This window comes from Barbatula barbatula (genome assembly GCF_947034865.1).
Source record: "Barbatula barbatula genome assembly, chromosome: 15".
Lineage (NCBI taxonomy): Eukaryota > Metazoa > Chordata > Actinopteri > Cypriniformes > Nemacheilidae > Barbatula > Barbatula barbatula.
This window is the reverse complement of record NC_136778.1, coordinates 15,832,286-15,859,670: the sequence shown is the minus strand read 5'-3', so window position 1 is coordinate 15,859,670 and position 27,385 is coordinate 15,832,286. Positions and strand designations below refer to the sequence as shown.

Genomic DNA, 27,385 nt, shown 5'->3' with positions numbered 1-27,385 from the left:
CAATATTGGAGCCATCATCATTTGCAGTTGCTCATTATTCTTATTTTGATGTTCGAGCATTACTTTCAACCAGTCTGGGGGTTGGCTGACATCAGAAGCTGCTGCCATGGCTCCCTGAAACAATTCTTTTTGAGACATCTCTTAATTATTATTAAAAGAAAATTTGATCCACTTTACAACTGTACTTGAGTAAATGAGTCTCTTATCTCCGTCAATTCACTTATAGTTGAGTCCACACGGTTCTCATCGGCGCAATGACGTCAGCCGCTTGCCTCTCGTCCAGAAAGATTGTTAACAAATTAGCTTACTGTTCATCCGCTGTTGTCTCGCCGGCGTCCGATGGCACTTTTTTTCGTTGGCAATTGCAGTTGTAGTTTCCAGATGAAATCTCCACTTCTGACACCAGTTGTCGTGTTCGCGTGTGTAGTTAGTTAGCCTCGTTAAACGTTAGCCTGTGTGGATGCGTGGTAGTAACGAGCCACGACAAAGGGATCGCTTTCCGAACATTCACTTTACTTCTTCAACAGGTTGGTTACACCAGTACACTCACCAACAGTACAGTAGATGATATATCCAGTTTACATGTCAAACCTCACACTGTTCGGTTGTCTCGCTCCGGCACAGGACGGCAGCTTTTCCGACCGTGCGATGAGCATTAAAACAACCTGTAGACTAAACTAGAAACTCTATTTACGTAACTCGCACATAGTCTCTGACTGACACATTACACAGCCAATAGGAATAGAGACAAGATGAACACAGAGGATAGCTTAAAGGGACCATGCTCTTTCGTTGCTACACTATTTATGACATAAGTGCTTGCAAGTGTTCTGTACATATAACGGTTTATTTCACTGTTTTTAGTATAAAAAGAAAGCTCTGTCATTTTTACTATGAAAAACATAAACAATGTTAAGTTCATATGCAAAACAAATACATTACACTAGTGTCTAAAAACAGATGTATGGCTTAATATACATTTGCCAAACTTAAACTGCGGGTCTTTCATGTGTCTTGCACTAAGGAGAGGCTTCCATCGGTAGAGAGGTTGTCTAGTGTTAATGGGGAAAGAGTGGAAGCTTCTTTTGTTTAACCATAACGATACAAATTACTGCAGCCCCTCCTGCCAGACCCAGCCAATACAACAAACTGATGGATTTTTTTTCTGGAATAGGGCGTGTCTTCATGGGTTTGGCCACACGATCCCATTGGGTAAGGATAGCCTGACGAGCACCTCTCCAATGCCCTGGTCCGCTTAGCCGAAACTGATAGGGTGTACAGGGACCAAACAAAACCCTCAAACCAAGAGCAGGGTCTGTTAGGAGCAGCCAAACAATGTTAGGACAGACGCCCACTTCCTTGGCTATTGTGTCTAGGTAAGGAATGTAGGGAACTTGAAGGGCAGCCTGTTTAGGACAAGGGTAACTATAGAAAGAAAAAAGAGAAATGATTGAAACAGTGAAAGTCATCATATTATATTAATAAATATTTATAGGATTAAATATTTTTCATCAAGGTTATGAGGAATTACCATTTTAAATTTGCGTTGCGCTCTTTTTCAATAATTTTGTGCATTTTCACTGCTGAGGGAAGACGGTTTAACCCTTGAAGGTCAAATGGAAAATTAAAACATTAAAGCAAAACTTTGTATACGCGTGATTCTTTATATAAAGCTTTAAAATCTCATTGAAGGACAATTGAATAAAACATTATCACAGTAATACTGTGCAGATTACCTTTAATGACCCTTGTGGCCCAGCGTGCCTGCAATTCTACCACTGGCATGATGGCCCCTTTGGGCTGGAACAAACCCATGATACCCAGTGTTGGGCGCTCTAGAGATGGGGGAAAGATTCTTCTATAGAGAGTCAGTTCTCCATCAGGGCCAGAGTTTAAAGAGGAAGGGAGGAAGGGGAACGTGGAATTATATCCTGTACAGAAGATAACTGCATCAATATTGTCTTCCGCTGTCCCATCATTGAAAATGAGTGTCGCGCCTTGGAATTTTTGCAGGTTTGGTTTCATCACCAGTTCTCCCACCAGAATGCGTCCCGGGAGGTCATCATTGATAATAGGACGCTGGTCAAAAACTCTAATCAACAGCATTAGAAGATTACATATTATATTAAGTTTCGTTGCAGTTTAAATGCAGTTTTTACTACAAATGTTTTCAAAATAGAAATTTTGTATGTAGTTAATATAACGTGAAGAGAATTAAGACGTATAAATGTTGTTCATTCATAAATCAGGACATTTTATGAAGTTTTCAGTTTAAAATTTAAATTCTATCCTCATTTACCTATTGACTTTCATTGGTTCTGTGTCCCCTTCCTTGAACCGCCACCTTAACGTGGTGGAGGGGTTTGAGTACCCGAGCGACCCTAGGAGCTATGTTGTTGGGGGCTATATGCCCCTGGTAGGGTCTCCCAAGGCAAACTGGTCCTAGGCGATGGGTCAGACTAAGAGTGGTTCAAAAACCCTTTATGATGTTTAAAATTACAAGGACCGTGACGTCGCCCGGTATGGCGCAACCGGGGCACCACCCTGTCCCCACGGGGTCCGGCCGGGCTCAGCCCGAAGGAGCGACGTGGGGCCGCCTTCCCGTGCGCTCACCACGTGCGGGAGGGACCATAGGGGGTCGGTGCGTAGTGGATCGGGCGGCAGTCGGAGGAGAGTGCCTCGACAGCCCGATCCCTGGACACGGAAGCTAGCTCTAGGGACGTGGAACGTCACCTCGCTGGCGGGGAAGGAGCCTGATTGGGAGGAACGGCCCCCCTGATCTGAACCCGAGCGGTGTTCAGAACTGATCACCACCTGGTGGTGAGTTGGATCCGATGGCAGGAGAGGAAGCTGGACAGACTCGGCAGACCCAAACGACCTGTAAGGGTCTGCTGGGAACGCCTGGCCGAGTCTCCTGTCAGAGAGATCTTTAACTCCCACCTCCGACAGAGCTTCAACCAGATCCCGAGGGAGGCTGGAGACATTGAGTCCGAGTGGACCATGTTCTCCGCCTCCATTGTCGAAGCGGCCACTCGGAGCTGTGGCCGTAAGGTCTCCGGTGCCTGTCGAGGCGGGAATCCCCGAACCCGGTGGTCACCGGAAGTAAGGGAGACCGTCAAGCTGAAGGAGGAGTCTTATCGGGCCTGGTTGGCTTGTGGGACTCCTGAGGCAGCTGACAGGTACCGGCAGGCCAAGCGGACTGCTGCCCGGGTGGTTGTGGAGGCAAAAACTCGGGCCTGGGAGGAGTTTGGTGAGGCCATAGAGAAGGACTATCGACTGGCCTCGAAGAGATTCTGGCAAACCGTCCGGCGCCTCAGGAGAGGGAAACAGTGCCCTACCAACGCTGTTTACAGTGGAGGTGGGAGGCTGTTGACCTCAACTGGGGATGTCGTCGGACGGTGGAAGGAGTACTTCGAGGATCTCCTCAATCCCACCGTCACGTCCTCCATTGAGGAAGCAGAGGCTGAGGGCTCAGAGGAGGACTCATCCATCACCCAAGCTGAAGTCACTGAGGTAGTCAAGAAACTCCTCAGTGGCAAGGCACCGGGGGTGGATGAGATTCGCCCTGAGTACCTCAAGTCTCTGGATGTTGTGGGGCTGTCTTGGCTGACACGCCTCTGCAGCATTGCGTGGCGGTCGGGGACAGTGCCTTTGGGATGGCAGACCGGGGTGGTGGTCCCTCTTTTTAAGAAGGGGGACCGGAGGGTGTGTTCCAACTACAGGGGGATCACACTTCTCAGCCTTCCCGGAAAGTCTATGCCAGGGTACTGGAGAGGAGAATACGGCCGATACTAGAACCTCGGATTCAGGAGGAACAGTGTGGTTTTCGTCCAGGCCGTGGAACGCTGGACCAGCTCCACACCCTCTACAGGGTGCTGGAGGGTTCATGGGAGTTTGCTCAACCAATCCACGTGTGTTTTGTGGATTTGGAGAAGGCATTCGACTGTGTCCCTCGTGGCATCCTGTGGAGGGTGCTTCGGGAGTATGGGGTCTGTGGTCCTTTACTAAGGGCTGTCAGGTCCCTGTACGGCCGAAGCAGGAGCTTGGTTCGCATTGCCGGCAGTAAGTCGGACTTGTTCCCAGTGCATGTCGGACTCCGGCAGGGCTGCCCTTTGTCACCGGTTCTGTTCGTAATTTTTATGGACAGAATTTCTAGGCGCAGCCAGGGGCCGGAGGGTGTCAGGTTTGGGGACCACACGATCTCGTCGCTGCTATTTGCGGATGATGTTGTCGTGTTGGCCCCTTCAAACCAGGACCTTCAGCATGCACTGGGACAGTTTACAGCAGAGTGTGAAGCGGCTGGAATGAAAATCAGTACCAGTCGGAAAAGGGTGGCTTGCCCACTTCAGGTTGGTGGAGAGTTTAAGTATCTCGGGGTCTTGATCACGAGTGAGGGAAGGATGGAACGGGAGATTGACAGACGGATCGGTGCAGCTTCTGCAGTAATGCGGTCGATGTACCGGTCCGTCGTGGTGAAGAAAGAACTGAGCCGCAAGGCGAAGCTCTCAATTTACCGGTCAATCTACGTTCGTACTCTCACCTATGGTCATGAGCTTTGGGTCATGACCGAAAGGACAAGATCCCGGATACAGGCGGCTGAAATGAGCTTCCTCCGCAGGGTGGCTGGGCGATCCCTTAAAGATAGGGTGAGAAGCTCGGTCACCCGGGAGGAGCTCGGAGTAGAGCCGCTGCTCCTCCACATCGAGAGGGGTCAGCTGAGGTGGCTTGGGCATCTGTTACGGATGCCTACTGGACGCCTTCCCCGGAAGGTGCTCTGGGCCCGTCCGACCGGGAGGAGACCCCGGGGAAGACCTAGGACACGCTGGTGGGACTATGTCTCCCGGCTGGCCTGGGAACGCCTCGGTGTCCCCCCGGAAGAGCTGGAGGAAGTGTCTAGGGTGAGGGATGTCTGGGCATCTCTGCTTAGACTGCTGCCCCCGCGACCCGGCCCCGGATAAGCGGTAGAAAATGAATGAATGAATGAATGAATGAATGGTTCTGTGTCCATACAATATTAGTGAATGGAAATGGCTGTTGTTTGGTTACCAACATGCTACAAAATACTGCATCTTCTTTAGCGTTTTGCAGATAAAAAAACAGCAATGCACGTTGGAAAATGAGTGAGTTTACGATGGCAGGATTTTCATTTTTGGGTTAACTATCCTCTTAAAATCATGTTTTGCTGAGCAGTAGACAATCACCCGTGTTTAGGCTGTAGTCCATACAGCTTGTGGTCATGTTTCTGATTGAGACTTCTCGCCGCAATCCAGTTGATCACAGCTCGAGGCAGAAGATTTAAAATCAGATCCAGATTTCGCCTAACCAGCATCATATCCACAGGGAGCCCTCGATTTAACATGCGACCTGTGATCCATGCCCCTGTACGGGTACTCAGGAACGTCTAAAGAAAGGAATAGGAAGACAATAGGAAGACAACGGGAAGGCAGGAAAGGGAAATTAAATGTGTGTGTCAATAGTTTGTATGGTGGTAAATCGACAGGACACTGTATCCAGTCGCTGTATCTGAATAAGATACAAAATTCGCTTGCCTTCTCACAAACTCTGCTGAGCTCCACAGCGATGTCTCCTCCAGAATTTCCAATCCCAACAACCACAACTCTCTTTCCACGGTAAAGATCAGGGTCTTTATAATCATAGCTGTGGACAATCATTCCTGGGAAAGTATCAACACCTGTAACAAACCAAATGACACAAAACTATTTATACAATACATTTCCTTCTCTGTCTCTGATCTATTTGCCCTGAAATTAAACATTGAACACATAGTGAAATACATTAACTGTGTTGTCACTCATTGAATTTGCTATCACATGGTACAAATTCACATTACCCTAACATTAAACGACCTATCAGAGGTGGACAGTACTCAAAGCGATACCAAAAATAAAAATTCTGTCATTATTTAGTCAATTTTATACCTGCATGACTTTCTTCCGCAGAACACAAAAGAAGATATTTTGAAGAAAGTTGGTAACCGAACAGCACTGGCCCCCATTCACTTCTATTGTATAGACACAAAACCAATGTAAGTGAATGGAGGCCGGCTAACTGCATTCTTCATAATATCTTCTCTTGTGTTCTGCGGAAGAAAGAAAGTCATAAAGGTTTAAAATGACAAGGGGGTGAATAAATGATGACCGAATTTTCACTTTATCTACTGTCCACCTCTGCAACCTATTACATAAATATAAACAGCCAAGCAATTATAAAACACAAACAATTCATCAAACAACAAAAATATAACAAAGGAATTGTTACGGAGATTAAGACCTTGTGACAACAAGCCCCGGCCTCTATTAAACACATAGAATAAATAAATAATACACTGCAAAAATAAATTTTCCAAAGTGAAAATGGCACACAATAAGCCACCATTCACCCAACATAAATCTGTTTTTGTCAGTTAAACATTTTAACAATGTTTTTTACTTATTTGTGATATATAAGATGTGCACCTGGGAAGGCCGGTGTGATAGGTTGTGTGTATTGTCCTGTACACACCAGCACACCGTCAAACACATGTTTCTCCTCTCGCCCATCCCTGCCTGTGGTCACAACGTCCCACTGACCCGAAGCTGAGAAATCAGGCCTCTGTCTTACACTGCATACTGAGGTCTGAAACACATTCAAACATTTTGTAACTTATAATAGACCCTGAATATAAAAGTGCTTGAGATCTCATCTCCTGCTAAAGGTCTAGTTTAGCGGGCAGCCAACGGCTTACTGCACCTTCCCCTCCCTTTATAAAGCACTATGGTGACGGTGGACTAACATCATCACACATTTATGAAACGCGTTCCGTAGTGCAGTTTGTCCATTTAGCTCTACTGTAGAAACAACATGGTGAATTCCCTGCAAAGGGACCCATGGTAGGTAGGAATAGCTCATACTAAGATAACAAAAACTTAATGCTTCTTTATATAATGTCTTTATACACCTCGGAAGACATAGTTATGTATATGATTTAGCATTTCTGTCAATAGGACCTTTAATAGAATGTTACAAACCTGAAAGTGAATATATCTGAGCAGGTCAAAGTGCTCCGTGTAGAGTCTGAAGTACTGCACGACAAGAGAGTTGTGCATGTAGTTTGGGAAATGATCTGGCACAGGGAAATCGCTAAAACACATCATTTCTTTTGAGGTGTTCGCTGTAAGAGAACGATAAATGCTGGTACGTAACGTCTCTTGTGTCTCCTGTGAACATGCAAGAAACAGACAATTGTTTGTGTTGAGTTGTATGTGGGTATGTATGAACCTGTGTGCGTGTCCGTATTCTGTGTGTGTTCACTTTTATTAGTTTTTACTTGTATAACTTAAATGTTTTGCTTATAGTCAATACATTTCATGTACAGCTGCTAAAAAAGCGCTATATTAATAACGTTGAGTTGAGTAAATCCTAGAATTTGAAATGGTTGACGTTGACCTTAAACCTCCAGAGTCCACCAATATCATCACTGCTTTCAAAACACACCGGCTCCAGCCCTTCATCCAAACAACATTTGATGCAGACCAGCCCAGAGCAGCCTGCTCCAATCACAGCAACACGCTTAGCCATGTTGCTTGGGAACACTGTCAACAGTGAATGATCACAATAAACTCAAAAATAGGAAGAAATCATCCAACCCGTCAATGAATCTACTTTTGCATATCTACAGCAGTTGATTACGTAATCATTACGAAGCCTGTGTCAAATTCAATGATAGCACAATGCAGACAGTATATGCTACAAACTAAACACGGAATATGACAAAAATAATTCTCACCTTAGAGGAAGCTCGTGTGAGGACTTGAATAAAATGGCAGAGAGTTCTCCAGAAACAGCCGCTCTCGTTGAACTCAGCTGTTATGTAACAAATCGAGTGTGTCTGAAGTCTCACAGAGAAGGCTTGTCTGTGCTGGCTCTGGTTTAGTCTGGATTCGTCGGTTAAGCATTAAATATTTCAATCATGATTAATCATTTGCCATCACCATAGACGTGCAATTTCACTATTAATGTGTTCTACTAAATCTTATTTAACTAAAGGTCATTGATCGTTGCTTAAGATTCAATAGGTTAACATGATTCTATATACTATATAGTTAACTATAGTAACCATGTTTTCTTGGTTTTAACTTGGTTTTAACTATATTAATAAAAGATTATAATATTTATATTTATAATATATGTTATAAATTATATTATATATAGATTATTATGTATTAAATTGGGCGAGTGTGTCTGACCCTCGAATAGTGTCGGGAAGGCAATTCCAGAGTTTAGGTGCTATGTGTGAGAAAGCTCGACCCCCTTTGGTGGATTAAGTTATTCTAGGTATTATCAAAAGTCCTGAGTTTTGAGATCTTAGAGAGCGTGGTGGCTTGTAGTGTGATAAGCTCTGTTAGGTAGGTAGGGGCTGAACCCTTTAAGGCTTTATAAGTGATTAAAAGAACTTTAAAGTCAATACGATACTTAATGGGTAGCCAGTGAAGGGTTGATAACATTGCGGTGATCGTATTTTCTGGACCTGGTAAGAACTCTTGCAGCTGCATTCTGAACTAACTGTAGTTTGTTTATTGATGATGCAGGACCACCACTAAGTAGCACATTACAGTAGTCTATTAAAGTCACAAATGCATGAATAAACTTCTCTCGTCAGCAACACATAGAATATTTCGTAATTTGGCAACTTTTCTAAAGTGGAAGAAAGCTGTTTTTGTGATATTTCAGATGTGATTTCGAAATGACAGGTTGCTGTCTAATATAACGCCTAGATCTTTTACTGTATTTGTTGGAGTAACAGTATACAGTTCATAAAAATATTTATGCACGTGGGGTTCCGGTAAAGTGATTTGGGTCATTTTGGGTCGGGTAAAGATCTTTGGACCCGAGAAGACCTCTACAATCCACCAAGGTGCACACTGCCACTTAGGGGTAAACCAACTTATTACAACATATATATTTCTCGGATATAAAGCTTTGGGACAATTTAATTGTATGTTAACTTAATAGCAAGCTGATTTGCCATTTAATGACATAAACACAGTACAGGATAATACATATTAAGTGACATTTGAGTAAACCATTTGTAAATGTGTAGTGCTGTTTTGATGTTTCAAGGTTATGATAAAAATGTTAGTGTGTATTTAGGTGACATTAAATTCATTTTAATTTATCTTATTTCTGCAATGGTTATATTTTCATTTCACGTCCTGCAAAAGTTTTTGCCAAAGATCTATTTTTGGTATTTACTCTATTCCTGTATAATAATCTATACTGTAAATAACATTTGCAGGGGTTTCCGTGGGTACCCAGGAAAGCTTAAAGAGCTAGTCAACAGTTTTTCAAATGTCAATGTGATATTTTTGGTGCCGTTATGTACAGAATGTTCTCGTGTTTTTGAACATTATTTCCAAAAATGCCCAACAGAAATACTATTGAATTCAATAAATACGTACCGTTTGGTTTTCCAAAATTGGTAAATGGTACCAAAAAGGTAACAACACCCGAACTGTTCTCTGTGGGAAAGGGTGTAAAGTTAGGGAGTTGGAGTTTTAAGAGTGGGGCCAGATTAAACATATGGGCAATACTAATAATACTAATAATATTAATTGTGACTAATTCAATTGAAATGTTCTGCAAAGATCATATCATAAGCATCTTACCAACTGCTGCTTGAGGGTTTTTATTTTTTTCTGAAGGGGTGGCTCTCCATCAAATGTAACATGATATTCTGTACTTACAAAACTTTTCTGCAGTTCTATTATTTAATGCACAAAATCTTACCAGTTGTCACTGGAAGGTCTGGAAAGGAGGCTGGAAATGTGTTGCTTCCTGAAAAATGAAGTCACAAACATTATTATATTTGTGTGTACAACGACAACGGTATACAATCCGTAACCTGAGTGTGGTGCTTTGACAATTAATAATAATAATATATTATTACCATAAATGGTTAATATATATATACACTTTTATTATTCTAATTATTATTATTATTGTGCAAAAAATCTTACAGGATGTCACTGGAAGGGCCTGAGTGGAGGCTGAAGATGGGTTGTTTCCTGGAAAATCAAGGCAAACATTATATTTATTTTTGTTAAACTGTCAGACACTGGTAAATTTAGTAACTGGAGTATAATATATACAGTGGGTACGGAAATTATTCAGACCCCCTTAAAATTTTCACTCTTTGTTATATTGCAGCCATTTGCGAAAATAATTTAAGTTCATTTTTTTCTCATTAATGTACACACAACACCCCATATTGACAGAAAAAACTTACCTCTTCTCCAGTTCGTTGCAGTTTTTTTGCATATAAATTTTTTTTTCTCAAAGTTGTTTTATCACTGTTTATTAAAAAAACTGCCAATGTTATTTTATTCATACAGCACTTTTCAGAATTCTTATTGTTGCAAAGCAGCTTTACACACGATTTATGATAAAATACAGAATAAGTAATAAACTTCAGCAATTCTAAAGCAAAATGATATGCCAATTTGACAGTTCAAAAATGGGAAAAAGACCTCCCCCTCCCAAAGTTTGCATGCCTGAGATTCAAGAAGTAGCAAAGATATTTAGATTGGATCTTTTTGGATCTTAAAAAATGTAGCTTGTTTCCAACTATCAAAACAACTTCATTCACCAGCCATTCACTAGGTCCAAGCTGGCCAACCAGCTATGACCAGCTTGAACCAGTACAGAGCACTCCCTACACCACACCCCTTTTCAGAGTTGCCAGATCTGCTCATGATACAAGCGCAAAATGGCCTCTCAAAACTAGCCAAAAATGTGTCCAAAAACGAAAAGTATGCAGAAACAAAAAGTTATGTTTTTAAAAAAGAATATACCATTATTTCAATAATGCACAGTAAAATTACACTTAAAAATATTCAATACAAGTTCAAGTGTCCAACTAAAAAAACAACTGCAACAACTGTTTAAAAGTAGGCCACGTCTGCAAGACTTTTTTCAACTTTGTGAGTGGTAGACCACTGTTGAACACCTTGACCATCAGTAAATACTTAAGTTTCAGATTGCACACAACAAAGTCCTGTTTGTAAACAAAACTTTAATCGTCCATCTTGTTGTGAAGAGTTCTAACAAGAAGCTGAAAAACAAATACTAAATATTATTTATAAATACATTAAACCTGCATTTATTTATTTCTACTATATATATATACACACATTATAAATATATTTTCCTTCAGTGCAAACTCTAAAGAAATTCTAATTTGGAATAATTTGTTTAACCATTGTAAACGTATTGCTATCTTGTTCCATGTTTAAAACTGATTTAAATGTAAGATGAAGTTTGAGCTGGAGACAGGAATACTCGACTGGTCCTTTTGGAATTTTTGACAACTGTTACGTTCTAGCTCCCAAAAGGAGGGGAAACTGACAGTCCACTACTCGGGCCCACCAGTACCAGTAAAGGAGGTATGTAGTCGCCGTTGGAGAAAAGGACACAAACACCAAATACCTTATATAAATAACCAAGCTTTTATTTAGCCACAGTAATGGTATAAATAATTAACTTGGAAGAGGGGAGGGCTGGACGGACCAAAGTAAAGAAATAAACAAAAGAAACCCCCACCCCTAACCTATACTAACCCAAAAAAATTGAATACAATAATCCCTATCTGGCACACGATCAAGGTGCCCTAATCAAAGTTACAGCTGGTGGTCCGTCCAGGTCTAGCTGGTGTTTCTAGGCAGAGAAGTGTTTCTCCTACAGGTGATGTATCCCCCGGGGTAGCTCTAAATCTACTCCCTAAGAACAACAAAGAAAAGAAAATTAATTAAGAATAAAAAGGAAAAGAAAAATAATTCACACCAATTATTATTAGGATCCACAATAATACAAATGCTCCCTCCTGCTGCTACAAATTCCAAAACGGAACACAAGTTAACTTTACTCACACACAACAAAGGTTTAAAAACTATTACCACATGTTTGTATCAGTGTCCGAAAAGTTTTCTTAAGACCTCCACACAGAGTACAAACCAAACCAAAAGCAGGAACAAAAAGAGAGTGTGTCAAAACTGTGCTTTGTTTTTAAAGAGCCCAGCCAGCTGCAGCCACTGACGAGTAGGCGGAGTTTGAGGTCCCAATCAGCCGTTGAACCACCAATCAGCTGCCGGGACAGTCCCTGAAGCCCTCTTGCCTAGTAAAATATACAAACACACCACAAACAATACTAGAACAAAATGACTATAAAACGAACCCAGAACTCTGGGGACGTAACTCTGGGGATGTAAATAATTTAAATTTCTGCAGTAACACATGTAACACCACAAATGAATAAACATCAATCCAAACTTTTCTAAAATGGATTAGATTTCAAGAACATGGGACATTATTATATAAAAACAACGTATGCCTTAATACATTTGCCAAACTTAAACTGCGGGTCTTTCATGTGTCTTGCACTAAGGAGAGGCTTCCATCGGTAGAGAGGTTGTCTAGTGTTAATGGGGAAAGAGTGGGAGCTTCTTTTGTTTGACCATAACGATACAAATTACTGCAGCCCCTCCTGCCAGACCCAGCCAATACAACAAACTGATGGATTTTGTTTCTGGAATAGGGCGTGTCTTCATGGGTTTGGCCACACGATCCCATTGGGTAAGGATAGCCTGACGAGCACCTCTCCAATGCCCTGGTCCGCTTAGCCGAAACTGATAGGGCGTACAGGGACCAAACAAAACCCTCAAACCAAGAGCAGGGTCTGTTAGGAGCAGCCAAACAATGTTAGGACAGACGCCCACTTCCTTGGCTATTGTGTCTAGGTAAGGAATGTAGGGAACTTGAAGGGCAGCCTGCTTAGGACAAGGGTAACTATAGAGAAAAAAGAGAAATGATTGAAACAGTGAAAGTCATCATATTATATTAATAAATATTTATAGGATTAAATATTTTCATCAAGGTTATGAGGAATTACCATTTTAAATTTGCGCTGCACGCTTTTTCAATAATTTTGTGCATTTTCACTGCTGAGGGAAGACGGTTTAACCCTTGAAGGTCACAAGGAAAATTAAAAAATTAACCACAACTTTGTATACGCGTGATTCTTTATATAAAGCTTTAAAATCTCATTGAATGACAATTGAATAAAACCTTATCACAGTAATACTGTGCAGATTACCTTTAATGACCCTTGTGGCCCAGCGTGCCTGCAATTCTACCGCTGGCATGATGGCCCCTTTGGGCTGGAACAAACCCATGATACCCAGTGTTGGGCGCTCTAGAGACGGGGGAAAGATTCTTCTATAGAGAGTCAGTTCTCCATCAGGGCCAGAGTTTAAAGAGGAAGGGAGGAAGGGGAACGTGGAATTATATCCTGTACAGAAGATAACTGCATCAATATTCTCTTCCGCTGTCCCATCATTGAAAATGAGTGTCGCCCCTTGGAATTTTTGCAGGTTTGGTTTCATCACCAGTTCTCCCACCAGAATGCGTCCCGGGAGGTCATCGTTGATAACAAGACCCTGGTCAAAAACTCTGAAATTGGGAAATCAACAGCATTAGAAGATTACATATTATATTAAGTTTTATTGCAGTTTAAATGCAGTTTATACTGTAAATGTTTTCAAAATAGAAATTTTGTATGTAGTTAATATAACGTAAAGAAAATTAAGACGTATGAATGTTGTTCATTCATAAATCAGGAGATTTTATGAAGTTTTCAGTTGTGTTTAATTTAAAGTGATAGTTAACCCAAAAATGTAAATTCTATCCTCATTTACTCACACCCTTGTTATTTTAAACCTGCATGACATTGTTTCTTCTGCTGAAAACAAAAGAAGATATTTGGAAGAATGTTGATAACTGAACAATGGCAGTACCTATTGACTTTTTATTGGTTCTGTGTCCATACAATATTAGTGAATGGAAATGGCTGTTGTTTGGTTACCAACATGCTTCAAAATACTGCATCTTCTTTAGTGTTTTGCAGATAACAGCGTTTATTATTTCAAACAACGTTTAGAGTGAGTTTACGGTGGCATTTTTGGGTTAACTATCCTCTTAAAATCATGTTTTGCTGAGCAGTAGACAATCACCCGTGTTTAGGCTGTAGTCCATACAGCTTGTGGTCATGTTTCTGATTTAGACTTCTCGCCCCAATCCAGTTGATCACAGCTCGAGGCAGAAGATTTAAAATCAGATCCAGATTTCGCCTAACTAGCATCATATCCAAAGGGAGCCCTCGACTTAACATGCGACCTGTGATCCATGCCCCTGTACGGGTACTCAGGAACGTCTAAAGAAAGGAATAGGAAGACAATAGGAAGACAACGGGAAGGCAGGAAAGGGAAATTAAATGTGTGTGTCAATAGTTTGTATGGTGGTAAATCGACAGGACACTGTATCCAGTCGCTGTATCTGAATAAGATACAAAACTCGCTTGCCTTCTCACAAACTCTGCTGAGCTCCACAGCGATGTCTCCTCCAGAATTTCCAATCCCAACAACCACAACTCTCTTTCCACGGTAAAGATCAGGGTCTTTATAATCATAGCTGTGGACAATCATTCCTGGGAAAGTATCAACACCTGTAACAAACCAAATGACACAAAACTATTTATACAATACATTTCCTTCTCTGTCTCTGATCTATTTGCCCTGAAATTAAACATTGAACACATAGTGAAATACATTAACTGTGTTGTCACTCATTGAATTTGTGTTTCACATGGTACAAATTCACATTACCCTAACATTAAACGACCTATCAGAGGTGGACAGTACTCAAAGCGATACCAAAAATAAAAATTCTGTCATCATTTACCCTCTTGTCATTTTATACCTGCATGACTTTCTTTCTTCCGCAGAACACAAAAGAAGATATTTTGAAGAAAGTTGGTAACCGAACAGCACTGGCCCCCATTCACTTCTATTGTATAGACACAAAACCAATGTAAGTGAATGGAGGCCGGCTAACTACATTCTTCATAATATCTTTAAGTATATTATGAAGAATGTAGAAAGTCATAAAGGTTTAAAATGACAAGGGGGTGAGCAAATGATGACAGAATTTTAACTTTTTTTAATGTCCACCTCTGCAACCCCTAAATCAGTTTTTGTCTGTAAACAATGTTTTGTGATTATTTTGTGATTTTTAAGATGTGCACCTGGGAAGGCCGGTGTGATAGGTTGTGTGTATTGTCCTGTACACACCAGCACACCGTCAAACACATGTTTCTCCTCTCGCCCATCCCTGCCTGTGGTCACAACGTCCCACTGACCCGAAGCTGAGAAATCAGGCCTCTGTCTTACACTGCATACTGAGGTCTGAAACACATTCAAACATTTTGTAACTTATAATAGATCCTGAATATAAAAGTGCTTGAGATCTCATCTCCTGCTAAAGGTCTAGTTTAGCGGGCAGCCAAAGGCTCACTGCCCTTTCCCTTCCTTTATAAAGCACTATGGTGACGGAGGACTAACATCATCACACATTTATGAAACGCGTTCCGTAGTGCAGTTTGTCCATTTAGCTCTACTGTAGAAACAACATGGTGAATTCCCTGCAAAGGGACCCATGGTAGGTAGGAATAGCTCATACTAAGATAACAAAAACTTAATGCTTCTTTATATAATGTCTTTATACACCTCGGAAGACATAGTTATGTATATGATTTAGCATTTCTGTCAATAGGACCTTTAATAGAATGTTACAAACCTGAAAGTGAATATATCTGAGCAGGTCAAAGTGCTCCGTGTAGAGTCTGAAGTACTGCACGACAAGAGAGTTGTGCATGTAGTTTGGGAAATGATCTGGCACAGGGAAATCGCTAAAACACATCATTTCTTTTGAGGTGTTCGCTGTAAGAGAACGATAAATGCTGGTGCGGAACGTCTCTTGTGTCTCCTGTGAACATGCAAGAAACAGTCAATTGTTTGTGTTGAGTTGTATGTGGGTATGTATGAACCTGTGTGCGTGTCCGTATTCTGTGTGTGTTCACTTTTATTAGTTTTTACTTGTATAACTTAAATGTTTTGCTTATAGTCAATACATTTCATGTACAGCTGCTAAAAAAGCGCTATATTAATAACGTTGAGTTGAGTAAATCCTAGAATTTGAAATGGTTGAGGTTGACCTTAAACCTCCAGAGTCCACCAATATCATCACTGCTTTCAAAACACACCGGCTCCAGCCCTTCATCCAAACAACATTTGATGCAGACCAGCCCAGAGCAGCCTGCTCCAATCACAGCAACACGCTTAGCCATGTTGCTTAGGAACACTGTCAACAGTGAATGATCACAATAAACTCCAAAATAGGAAGAAATCATTCAAACTGTTCAATGAATCCACATTAGCATCTATCTACAGCAGTTGATTACGTAATCATTAAGAAGCCCGTGTCAAACTCAATGATAGCACAATGCAGACAGTATAAACATATGATACAAACTAAATACGGAATATGACAAAAATAATTCTCACCTTAGATGAAGATCGTCTGAGGTCTTGAAAAAAATGCCAGAGAGTTCTCCAGAAACAGCCGCTCTCTCTATAGCAGCGGTATCGTTGAACTCGAGTGTGTCTGAAGTCTCACAGAGAAGGCTTGTCTGTGCTGGCTCTGGTTTAGTCTGAATTTGACGGTTAAGCGTTATAGATTTCAAGCATGATTTAATCATTTGCCATCACCACAGACGTGCAATTTCACTATCACAGTGTTCTACTAAATCTTATCATTTAACTAAAGATCATTGATCATTGCTTAAGATCCACAGGTCTAACCATGATTCTTTTAGAATACTATAGGTTATAACCATGTTTTATAACTATATAACTATAGCATGTTAACACCAGTTCCATGTGCAGTGTTAAAACTCTTTCCATTTCAGTGGCTTGTGTATTTTATAGGTCAATTAAGACATTCATGTGTCCATATCTAAAAATAGATTATAATATCGATGTTTAGGATATATTATATAAAATATAGATAATTATATAGCCTAGTATATGCGACGCGGCACACGGCTCCTTGGGTTTGTGGCGTTCTAATGCATCTTTTGTCGTGCCACATCCGGTGAAGACACGATGTAACAACGTGTTATAAATGTGAATTTGTTTTCAAATGCATACAATTATTTTCTATTGTGACCCATGGTCACAATTGCATTGTAACAGTGAGCACTTCCTACCCTTTTCACTATGATATAGGAGATAATTAAAGACTACTTAATCCAAAACAAAAATTAATAAAAAAATGTATATAAAGTAAATGCAAGTTAACATCTGCAAAACTATTCTTCAAATGATACTTTTCTATATTTCTTCAATACTGACTTTCAAATTTAAGCCATCATGGACTAAGTTTAGATTTAACAGCGGGTCAGTTTTAACTTTCAACTAAAAGTGCAGTACAATTAAGTAAATCAATGAACACCAGATGTTCACGTTGCAACACTTTTTATACTGCGATTTGTGAATGGGCTTGAGGGCTAGTAGTGCGGTTGTTTTCTTGATTTTGTTGATACAGGAAGCTGGGGTGGGACATCATGTCAAAACTAAAGCAGATTGTACAACGTTAAAAGCAAAGCAGCTGTTTAATAAGTAAGTACATGTTTTAGGTTTTAGCAGTCTTTAGTTTTTTGTTATTGCATTTTGTCATATTTTTTACCCCCTTTTACCCCGATGGTTATGTTGTATAATATTTTGCTATTGTTAAAATTCATGAAAAATGTAGACCATAATAATACTGTCAATGTTAAAGTCTGTTATTATTTACTCACCCTTGGGTTGTTTCTAACCTGTATACATTTCTTTGTTCTGCTAAACACAAAGATCTGTTTGTTACACTTTTTGGGTGTTTTAAATAAAAACGATTTTATTGAAATAAAAAAAAAACATGATGGTGAAAAAATTTACAAAACAGAAAGGCAAACCTAAACTTCCCACATGGGAAAAAACAAGGTCTTTAGAATAATAAATAAAGAAACAGTAAATCCACAAACTTGAAAACAAGAACAAGTATAATCCGACACGAGGGAGGGTATGCAAGGCAGACTATGGTGAGTACATACAATGAACCGACCAGGGACAAAAGGGCACTAAGATAATATAAAGGGAAACGCTAACTTTGGATGATCACAAAGGGACGGAAAGAAGCACTAACGGGAAGTTACACTAATGTGACAATGATGGAGACACAAGGGGGCGGGGCTAAAGGACGCGTGGCGCAAAGTCAAAACAAAGTCCACGTGTCTCCACACAAAACATAACAAACACAAAAGGCATGATACTGTCACGACCCTGTCCACAGAGCTAGGAAACTACTGACAAGAACACGATCAAGGTGAAATTATAACCATTGTAGAAATTAGAGTCATTCAAATTAACTTATTTTATTTTCTTGTACTCTAAACCACAGGTTTTAACAAAAGTTTTTGCCAAAGATCTATTATCTCTATGGCATTGCAATCCCACTAATCATTTGTTTTATGATGAACTTAAACATGAATAAAGGTAATTTCGAATGTATTGCAATTAGAAATAGAATAATACTATAACGAATCATAAATACAGTATATAAATACACTTTTTTATTTTGTTTTCGTATTTAAATAAATATTTTGTCATTACTATTATTATTATTGAAGTGATGTTGCTTAGTTTGGTCTCTAAAGTTTGAGAAAAATGTTAAACTGTATTACAACAAATAAGAAAATATGAGCGGTTGTATTGTAATATAACTATTTTTATAGTTGTATTCAATTTCTAAACTGTTATGAAAATACTAAGGCATTGTAGCCACTACAGGGGACACATTGTTTCCTCCTGACCGCGGGCGGCGCTGTGAGAAACACAAAGCCCTAGAACCCACAAACCGTCTTTCTTCTCACATAAGCAACAAACATGGCAGACGAGCTGGATGTTGTGGACATTGAGGGCGACGAACGCGATGAAAATGTGGGGTAGGAGTTTCTTTCTACTCATATCCCGCTGTTTAGTAAATGTTATTAAAGTATGATTTAATATGATTGAGTTTCATGAGTTATCAGAAGCGAAACAGGAGCGATCTAAAGCGAGGCAGGATGAAATCATCCTCTCTGGTTATTTGAACATAGTCATATTGATGTAACTTGATTAAAAACATATTTAATGAATATATGGTGGAATATAAATATGGGGCTTTAGTTGCTAGTAAGACATTGCTAATACGACTTGTAGGTTTCTATAATAAGCTGTTTAACATGCAACTCTAATGAAACCACCCATGTGTTATAATAACGTCATCGCTTCATATTTGTTTATAATAACTCTATTAATATGGCTATGCATTATTGTGGCACCTTAGTTAACACACACCTGCAACATTCCTTCTCCTTATTCCATGCTTTGTTTCTGTATGTAAGACCTGACCTAATGCATCCTTACATTATAGTGACCTGAGCAGTGCTGAGATACTTCAGGACCAATACTTACAGTCGGCATGGAAAACAAACAGCAGTATTCTGGTGAAGCAACTTCATCATTATTTTTGTATAGTGTTGACCAATGGTGTATAAGAGAATATGCACTTTTACTCTTGCTCGAGATATGTATTTTTTGGAGATGTTTATGATGTGTTATTTCTCTTTCAGCCATGGTCGGTGGACAGCTCTATCAGCGATGAAAACAGGCAGGCCATTGAGAACATGCTGCTTGAAGAACAGTATCCTTCACTCTTATACATACAGTATGGAACCAATTATAAGTGCTTATTTTTGCGTGCTTTAGTGTGTTTACATTTTCTAATAGATGTTAAAAAATATGTGATCAGTCATTGAAAGCATTATGCTGTTTTTCTTAATGGAGAAAGGTATTATTTTGCTGGTAAAAAAGCACCAAAGGTGGCATGGACCAATGAGAAGACTAAAGTCAAAAAGTAAGTATAGACAATCCCCCATTTTAAAGGCGTACTCCGCCCATTAATATCAATTCTGTCATTAAACTTCTAGTTGTTGAAAACCTGTAAAATAATTTTTGTTTCGTTGAACACACAGAAAGTAATTTGGAAAACATTTCTTACAATGATAGTCAATGGTGCCCCGGAACTGTCAATTGCTTTCATTATTTGAAATATATATTTTTTTGTTTTCAGGTTTTAAAGAACTTGCAGGAATATTTTTTTTTCAAACTAGTAACTTCGTTTTCTTTTTAGGTCATTGGTGAAGACCTCTGTAGCATCAACACGTTGGGCTGAAGAGGAGAAGGATCTCTTTGAAAAAGGACTCGTATGTTTTTCTATTGTGATTTCTGAAATTTAGCAAGGGTCTTCTATTTACCATACAAGAACACTGAAGAAAAGACTCTCTTGTATGGAATTCTAGTTTTTACTTTTGTAATGGTTTCCAGGCTGAATTTGGACGCAGATGGACCAAAATTGCCAAACTGATCGGTACTAGGACGGTTCTACAGGTGAAGAGCTATGCAAAGCAGTACTTCAAAAATAAGGTATGATTTCTGTCTTTTCCAAATAACCAAAAGAAAATTGTGTATATACTAGTAGAGTGTTAATGGTTAAAAGCCATTATAGGAGCAGTTCACCTTCAAAATGAAAATTCTTTCATCATTTCCTCACCCTCCTTTCATTTCAAACCTGTGTGACTTTCCTTCTTTTGCAGCACACAAAAGAAGATATTTTAAAAAAATGTTGGCAATGGAACAGGACAGATCCCCATTCACTTCTATTGTATGGACACAAAACCTGTCAACAAAAGTTTTTCAAAATATCTTCTTTTGTGTTCTGTGGAAGAAAGAAAGTCATATAGGTTTGAAATGAAAAGAGGGTGAGTAAATGATGACAGAATTTTCATTTTTAGGTGAACTACTCCTTTAATGTGTATAGTGGTGTATACAAGCTTTCCTGTAGCTCAGCGGTTAGAGCACGGCGCTAGCAACGCAAAGGCCAAGGGTTTCGATCCCAGGGATTGCACATGCTCAGAAACAAAAAGCAATGTTAGTCTCTTTGGATAAAGCGTCTGCAAAATGCATAAATGTAAATGGAAGTTCATGAGCGGAACATTCTTTCTTTTTTCTTTCGTTTTGACATACAACTTCATAACTTAATTTTGTTATATCATATAAAGTTATGTTTTGAATAACTGTATATATCAAACGTTTGTTTTGATGAATTAATCTGTAAAAAAAACTTTGAGCATCAAATGTCTCTCAGTGGTACTAATAATAATTGTATAATTCTTTGAAGATAAGAACAGAAAGTCCTGCTGAAGTATCTACCACCAAAGCCGCTCCAAGCCCAGATTTCCCCTCTAGAGATTTAGTCCCTTCAGTTCAGCCTGATATCTCAGCACTGACCAACGCTGTGCGCATCGAGCGGCTCTCAGATGACGAGGATGTGGACATCACTGATGACTCCAGCAATGATGGATTTCAGGTGGAAAACCAGTCAGACTGTGACGACAAAGAAGAAATCTGTCCGATGTCACCCCAAACAGATGATCTTTTAAACTCTCTGACACAATCACAAACCACAGCTTCAGACGGACCCACTGATCCAGACACAAATGAAATCGCTGGCCTCCCTCAGAATAGGATTGATCCAGAACAAGAGGTGGAAAGTGTAAACGACTTATTTATGTCAGGCAGTCCAGGCAAAGACAGCCTTCTTGAGGAAGAGAGCACTTATACAGCAGGTATGTTGTCGTACAATGACAGTGACTACAGAGAAATTATTGCTAGAATTATGCTTAGTTTTATTGTTAATGTATTATTTCACCACAGATGAGATGGAGTCAGGTGAATGTCCAGAGGAGGAAGTGGAGGAAGACCAGGAAGATGAGGAGGAGCAGGAGCTCAGACCTCCGGAGCAGGAAGTCACATTGGACTTAAACGCAGTCACAGAGGAGGAGAAGCAGGCCATCTCTGAATTTTTTGAGGGCCGTCCATCTAAAACCCCAGAGAGATATCTGAAAATCAGAAATTACATCCTCGACCAGTGGTTAGACTTTGTATTTAATGTGCATTAATAAAAACATACCTTTCGGTTAAAGTAGGGGAACGCATTTTTAAGACTTTATTTATTTCTACTGTCTCATTGTGTTGAAAATCGTCAATAACAAATCAGACCACCCAGTAAGTCGGTTATGCATTTTTCTTAAAGTTATAGTTCACTGAATGAATGTTGGCAACTGAGATTTAGACTACCATAGTAGGAAAATAAATAATTGCATATGTTTTTGTTCTGTTGAACACAAAAGAAAATATTTAGAAAATTTAAGAAAACAAACAGTTCTGGGGCACCTTTCTCAACCATTTAATGGTAGTCAATGGTACCCCAGAAATCTCAGTTGCTAATATTCTTCCCAATATCTGTTGCAGGATTGGAACAACTTGAGGTTTAGTAACTCATAGCAACATTTTTGCACTTTAACAATGACAGTTGTTTAATGTCTGTGTAGGGGAAAAAGTAAACCTAAGTACCTGAACAAGACATCAGTTCGTCCAGGTTTGAAGAATTGCGGGGATGTCAACTGCATTGGTCGAATACACACCTATCTGGAACTCATTGGAGCGATCAACTTCAACTGTGGTAATGCTTCTTTAGCTTCTTTTTATAATTACTCATTTTTAAAACCAAAATATGACTACTTTACACTCACTTTCTCTCCCTTCATCTGTAGATCAGGCAATCTACAACCGCCCGCGATTGGTCGACCGCTCTCGACTGAAGGAAAGCAAAGACAGCCTGGATGCTTATCATCTTGCCCAGAGACTTCAGTCTATGGTAGGAGACACTGGAACGGAATGAGCTCAATATTTCTACGCATCTTATTTTCATGATATTGTCCATTAGCAGCACTATTTTCCCTACATCTCATTGACTGATTGTTTAAATGATCGCTCTGTTTTGGTATGTTGTTTTGTAGCGTACAAGGAAGCGCAGAATTCGGGACATGTGGGGAAATTGGTGCAATGCTAAAGATCTGGAGGGCCAGACGTTTGAGGTAAAACAAAAACTATAGATTGTATCAGATTCTTAGTGCTACAGTTTAGCCAAGTCTTTTCATATATGGGCAGTTTACTTCATGATCTGTGGTGAGGAAGGCGGAAGAGAGAGCCACGGACTGACACGGGAACCCAAGCTGCTGCACGAAACCTGGAAAGGAGTCTGACGGTGTGCTGGAGTAGTCGCCACCCAGTTATTTTGTTAACAAGCAGTCTGTTTCTTTGTCTTTAATAAACTCACGTGCCAGTCTCGCAAACCTCGTCCTCTTCCAAATCCACAAGCTGATTCCAACTATCACTCAGGCCACCGGCCCCGCCTCACTGCTCTCGTACCGCCTTCCTCACCACAATCATATTTGTATCTCTACCATCACTTGTTAACGTCACGATGTGTGATTTAATTGTTTGGTGTAACTACTTCTATGGTTAAATGTTAAACATTTTATGCAAGTACAGTGTTTTATACACAAATCAATTACAATGTGTTTAGAAAGGTTGTGTGTTTTTAAGCATCTGAGCGCAGAGGAACTGGCTCTCAGGAGAGAGGAGATGAGAAAAAAAGGACCGAAACCGTCTAAACTCTCCAAACAAAGAGGGTAAACTCGCACACTGTTGTTGCTTTGTTTACCAATGCATGTTTAGAATAAAAAGATCAACAATAATAATGGCTTCTTTATGTCTGCAGCGCTTTCGATCCGTTCCAGCTAATTCCATGCAAGTCATTTGGAGAGGACAGACAGGTACAGACACTTCATGTCTTGGAGATTTCGGCTCTTAAAAGTGTTGCAAAAGAAACTTAGTTAAGCTTTCTGCTGCAGTGAATTTACTGAGAGAACATTGGTTACTTCACACTTATTGTTATTTGCTTGATTTTTCTTATTCCATTAGGAACCCTACAGAGTGCTTGTTTGTGCTGAAGCTCTTGTGGTCATGGATTTAGTAAGTATCACGTGACGACATGTAGTCTAAATTAAGCTTCATTTTTGGTCTCCCTTTTATTCATTGGTATTTTATTGTTTTGTTTTTCCCAGCATGCTCATGTATCTATGGCAGAGGTGATTGGCCTTTTAGGAGGAACGTTTAAAGAGGACGAAAATATTTTAAAGGTTAGATTTAATCATCAATTCCTTTGTGGCCATTTTGCGTTCAGACGGAAATGCTTTTCACATCAGGCATAGTTTGCATCTTGTTTGTGTTATATCATATTGATTTAGTTGGTGGTATTATAATTTGTGATGTATGTCCATGTTTTTGTGTGTATAGATATGTGCTGCTGAACCATGTAACAGTTTGAGCACAGGTATGCAGTGTGAGATGGACCCCGTCTCTCAAACTCAAGCTTCCGAACTGCTTGCTGGGAAAGGTCACAGTGTCGTCGGCTGGTACCATTCTCATCCGGCCTTTGACCCAAACCCCTCCCTCAGAGACATTGACACTCAGGCCAAATACCAGGTTGGAGATTTTAGTTCTGTAGTGCTCCTGCTACAGTTTTTTAACAGTATAGATAAAGCTGATTTTTTTTATAATCTTTATTTGTTTTTGTGAATTGCAGAGTTATTTCTCTCGAGGTGGTGCTCCATTTATCGGGATGATTGTCAGCCCGTACAACCCAAGTAACTCCTCCCCTTTCTCTCAGACCACCTGTCTGCTGGTACAGGAGGAGGTTGGACCCTCTGGACCTGAGAGTATGTTACAGCATTTGAAAGAGTGGTAGTTGAACATAGTTTGCATCGCTAAGGCAAGGCACTGACATTTGTAATTCTTTGTTTTTTCAGAACTTCCATACCGGTTTAACATGCAGTATTTGTCTGAGCTTCCTGATTGGTCAGAAGTGATGAGAAGAACAGAATGGGTGGTGTTCAAGTATAGACAGTGTCATGGGTATGCTTTTTGTGTGTATACTGACTTCATGCCAATTTAATTAATCTTTAGTTTGAGCTTATTATTACTGACGTTTGGTTAATATTGTGTTTGTTTAGGAGTGTACCAATGGACAGGCTTTTTCGCAGAGATTCTTCTCTCACTTGCCTGGCAAAGGTAATGTTTCATTAAACAACATTCTCCAATAAGTTTTAGTTTCAGTCTCATGGCCCCTTCACATGTTTCATATATATTAAATGAAATATATTTTATATATATATATATACATATTTATATATATTAAATTACTGTTGTATAGTCATATTTTTTGTGGTTACAGATAAATATAAAACAATGGCTCAAATTAACATCAACTCTGTTAAGTCACTGTGTCACATGTGTCACATTGCACTTCATTTGCATGCAGTTCAGCTGTCATAAAAGACTTCTCTTGTCAATCCTTAATAAATACATTTTGTTTTTCATCTTGCCTCTCAACAGATGCTTGCATCAGCCCGTAAGATTTTGGAGCAGGTATCAGATGCTGAAGTAGAGACTTGGCTCTTTCAGTTACAAACCTTGTTTCAGACTCATTTTATTCGTGATACTGCCTCTTCCACCTCTCAGCCTCATGAACCAATTACACAGCACCATTTACTGTCATTCTACTCTGAGCCAATCAACAACAGCCTCATCACAGATGAAGAACAGCAAACAGTTGACTCTGACAGCCAAGATAAAGTGTACACTATAGGAACTGTCAACCATATCATAAACTGTAATAAAGAAGAGAATGCAGATTTTACAGAGACTATCAGTTCAGAAGCTGTGTGAAATAATCCATTGAATCCCACAATGGATTTACCGTGTAGAATCTGCTGTTGCAGAAGTAAAAATATATATACACTGTTCAAAACTGATATTTAGAAACTTGTACGATAGATTACATTACTAATGATGTAAGGTTACTTTTTACACTGTCATTAATATAATCTGTCCATTAAAGGGTTACTTAGTTTTCATAAAATTTTTGTTTCAACATTCAATGTCTTTATTGTGAAATTTTTATTAAGGTTTAAATACATGATAGTTCTTTCTAGTTTGATATCTATGTTTTTATTATCAAAATTTCAGCTTACTGCAGTAACCGAGTTGATAACTGACTCATCAACATGATATATTTGTTAAGTGCCATTGAGCGAACCTTCAGCGCCCTCTGTGATGACCTCCTAAACTATTGTAAAAATATTATTTTCAATAATAGTCGTCAGATTTTCCCTTTTACATATATATGTTTGACTTCACTTCAATGTCTGGCTTATATTTCCTGAGAAAGGCTTAGTCGGGTAACATGTTTTTTATTTTATTGGAAAAGCAGATACTTATTAGGTTAAGTCCATACTTTCTCCCAAGATATTATTCCAATACGGTATTTCGTAAGGTATTGTTGTTAAATCTTTCTGAAAGAGAGCTCGGATTGTATAATGATTCTTTTGATGTTCTATAGAAAAGCACACACTTCCGATGATTGTGTCAATTAAAGAGAGACATGTACTTGGCCATGGAATGTGGTGCCTTGCAAAAGAGAAGACACAACCAGAAGGAATGGCATTGAAAACAACAACGCATTCCTCAGCAGATACAGGAATGTTGTATTTCTGCATGTTGTATTTACATTTTATTTAAAAAAAGTTATTTGTAAACTGTCCAACTAAAAGAAGGCTGTTTTCAAAGAAGTTTTCAATGAAAAGAGATTTTTCAGGCCAAGAGCTTCTGCTTATGAAAAGTAGAAAGTTTGATTGGGATCTTAGAAACGTTATGGTTACAAAGCAGGAGAAAATTCAAGCCCCAACCTAGGGGAAAATATAATTTGGGAGAATATTCCAAAGTGAAAAGGGATTTTTAAGAAAATTCTTTGGCCAATTAATAGATTTTATTACGGACTTCATAATATAGTGGGTTTTGTTTTTCCAAGTGAAGTTATTTAACATGCTATCAACCTTTTTTAATGTTCCTTTATCAACCTCCAAGGAAAGAGCTGCATAGGTCAGTCGCGACAATCCTTCGGCTTTAGATTGCAAAATTCTTCCTCTTATTGATCTATCTGCAACCATCTATCTGAACTTTCTTTGAGTTTTCACTACTAAAGAGTCAAAATTGACAGTAGTTTACATCTTGTTTTTTGGTCTTTATTATTTACAGTTCCAATGTAACTTGATCTTTCACAGGAATGTTGGATATAGATGGAACATCACAGCGATTGACATTAACTCACATTTGTTGAGGACTCGATCAATCAAAGCTAAAGGGATTTGGGAGGTGTCATCAGCCAGCAGGCCGATTATAATTTGTCTGTCGTCGATTGTAATACCTTGCAAATTACTACTGGAAATATGATATGTCTTCAGGTTCGAGTCTTTAACGTTACGTGACCGCTTCATGGATCATAAGTCAGTGATGCATGATGTATGTGCTACATGTTGTATCATAGGTAGGACATATTATGAAATGCTTGAAAGATATGTGCAGTAAAGATCTTCTCTAAAAAGAACCGTTCTGTT

The 27,385-nt window shown here is 39.5% G+C and overlaps 3 protein-coding genes across 3 annotated transcripts; 1 reads left to right on the top strand and 2 right to left on the bottom strand.

Moving 5' to 3' along the window:
* Nucleotides 1–493: 493 nt before the first annotated feature.
* LOC306904834 (flavin-containing monooxygenase 5) lies at nt 494–10,668 on the bottom strand. The gene is made up of 13 exons (XM_079474976.1): nt 10,286–10,668; nt 10,017–10,064; nt 9,787–9,834; nt 9,459–9,518; nt 7,787–7,934; nt 7,447–7,592; nt 7,029–7,217; nt 6,477–6,636; nt 5,550–5,692; nt 5,202–5,401; nt 1,737–2,092; nt 1,532–1,604; nt 494–1,425 (listed from the first exon to the last, which is right to left on the bottom strand). Exons 6-13 carry the CDS (start codon nt 7,576–7,578, stop codon nt 1,059–1,061), a joined length of 1,620 nt encoding a protein of 539 aa, XP_079331102.1. The 5' UTR covers nt 7,579–7,592; nt 7,787–7,934; nt 9,459–9,518; nt 9,787–9,834; nt 10,017–10,064; nt 10,286–10,668; the 3' UTR covers nt 494–1,058.
* Nucleotides 10,669–12,473: 1,805 nt separating this feature from the next.
* On the bottom strand, nt 12,474–16,234 carry LOC306904600 (flavin-containing monooxygenase 5-like; the record flags this gene model as incomplete). Its single annotated transcript, XM_079474587.1, has 8 exons — nt 12,474–12,840; nt 12,944–13,016; nt 13,148–13,503; nt 14,064–14,263; nt 14,412–14,554; nt 15,134–15,293; nt 15,685–15,873; nt 16,103–16,234. 8 exons carry the CDS (start codon nt 16,232–16,234, stop codon nt 12,474–12,476), a joined length of 1,620 nt encoding a protein of 539 aa, XP_079330713.1.
* A 2,537-nt stretch (nt 16,235–18,771) lies between these two features.
* On the top strand, nt 18,772–26,000 carry mysm1 (Myb-like, SWIRM and MPN domains 1). The gene is made up of 20 exons (XM_079474365.1): nt 18,772–18,928; nt 19,399–19,471; nt 19,598–19,668; nt 19,816–19,881; nt 20,158–20,230; nt 20,352–20,450; nt 21,205–21,652; nt 21,741–21,957; nt 22,418–22,548; nt 22,640–22,743; nt 22,886–22,963; nt 23,475–23,560; nt 23,650–23,704; nt 23,853–23,903; nt 23,996–24,070; nt 24,228–24,416; nt 24,517–24,649; nt 24,740–24,845; nt 24,944–25,001; nt 25,326–26,000. Exons 1-20 carry the CDS (start codon nt 18,870–18,872, stop codon nt 25,656–25,658), a joined length of 2,505 nt encoding a protein of 834 aa, XP_079330491.1. The 5' UTR covers nt 18,772–18,869; the 3' UTR covers nt 25,659–26,000.
* The last annotated feature ends 1,385 nt before the right edge of the window (nt 26,001–27,385 follow it).

What these genes read in the sequence shown, in the direction of transcription:
- mysm1 (XM_079474365.1), top strand. Translation starts at nt 18,870, where the DNA reads ATGGCAGACGAGCTGGATGTTGTGGACATTGAGGGCGACGAACGCGAT. An exon ending in ACACTCAGGCCAAATACCAG is followed by an intron (nt 24,417 to 24,516) that starts GTTGGAGATTTT and finishes TGTGAATTGCAG; the next exon opens with AGTTATTTCTCTCGAGGTGG. An exon ending in AAGTATAGACAGTGTCATGG is followed by an intron (nt 24,846 to 24,943) that starts GTATGCTTTTTG and finishes GTGTTTGTTTAG; the next exon opens with GAGTGTACCAATGGACAGGC.
- LOC306904834 (XM_079474976.1), bottom strand. Translation starts at nt 7,578, where the DNA reads ATGGCTAAGCGTGTTGCTGTGATTGGAGCAGGCTGCTCTGGGCTGGTC. An exon ending in TATCACACCGGCCTTCCCAG is followed by an intron (nt 5,693 to 6,476) that starts GTGCACATCTTA and finishes GGTTTGTTACAG; the next exon opens with GTGTTGATACTTTCCCAGGA. An exon ending in CGCAACGCAAATTTAAAATG is followed by an intron (nt 1,426 to 1,531) that starts GTAATTCCTCAT and finishes TTCTTTCTATAG; the next exon opens with TTACCCTTGTCCTAAACAGG.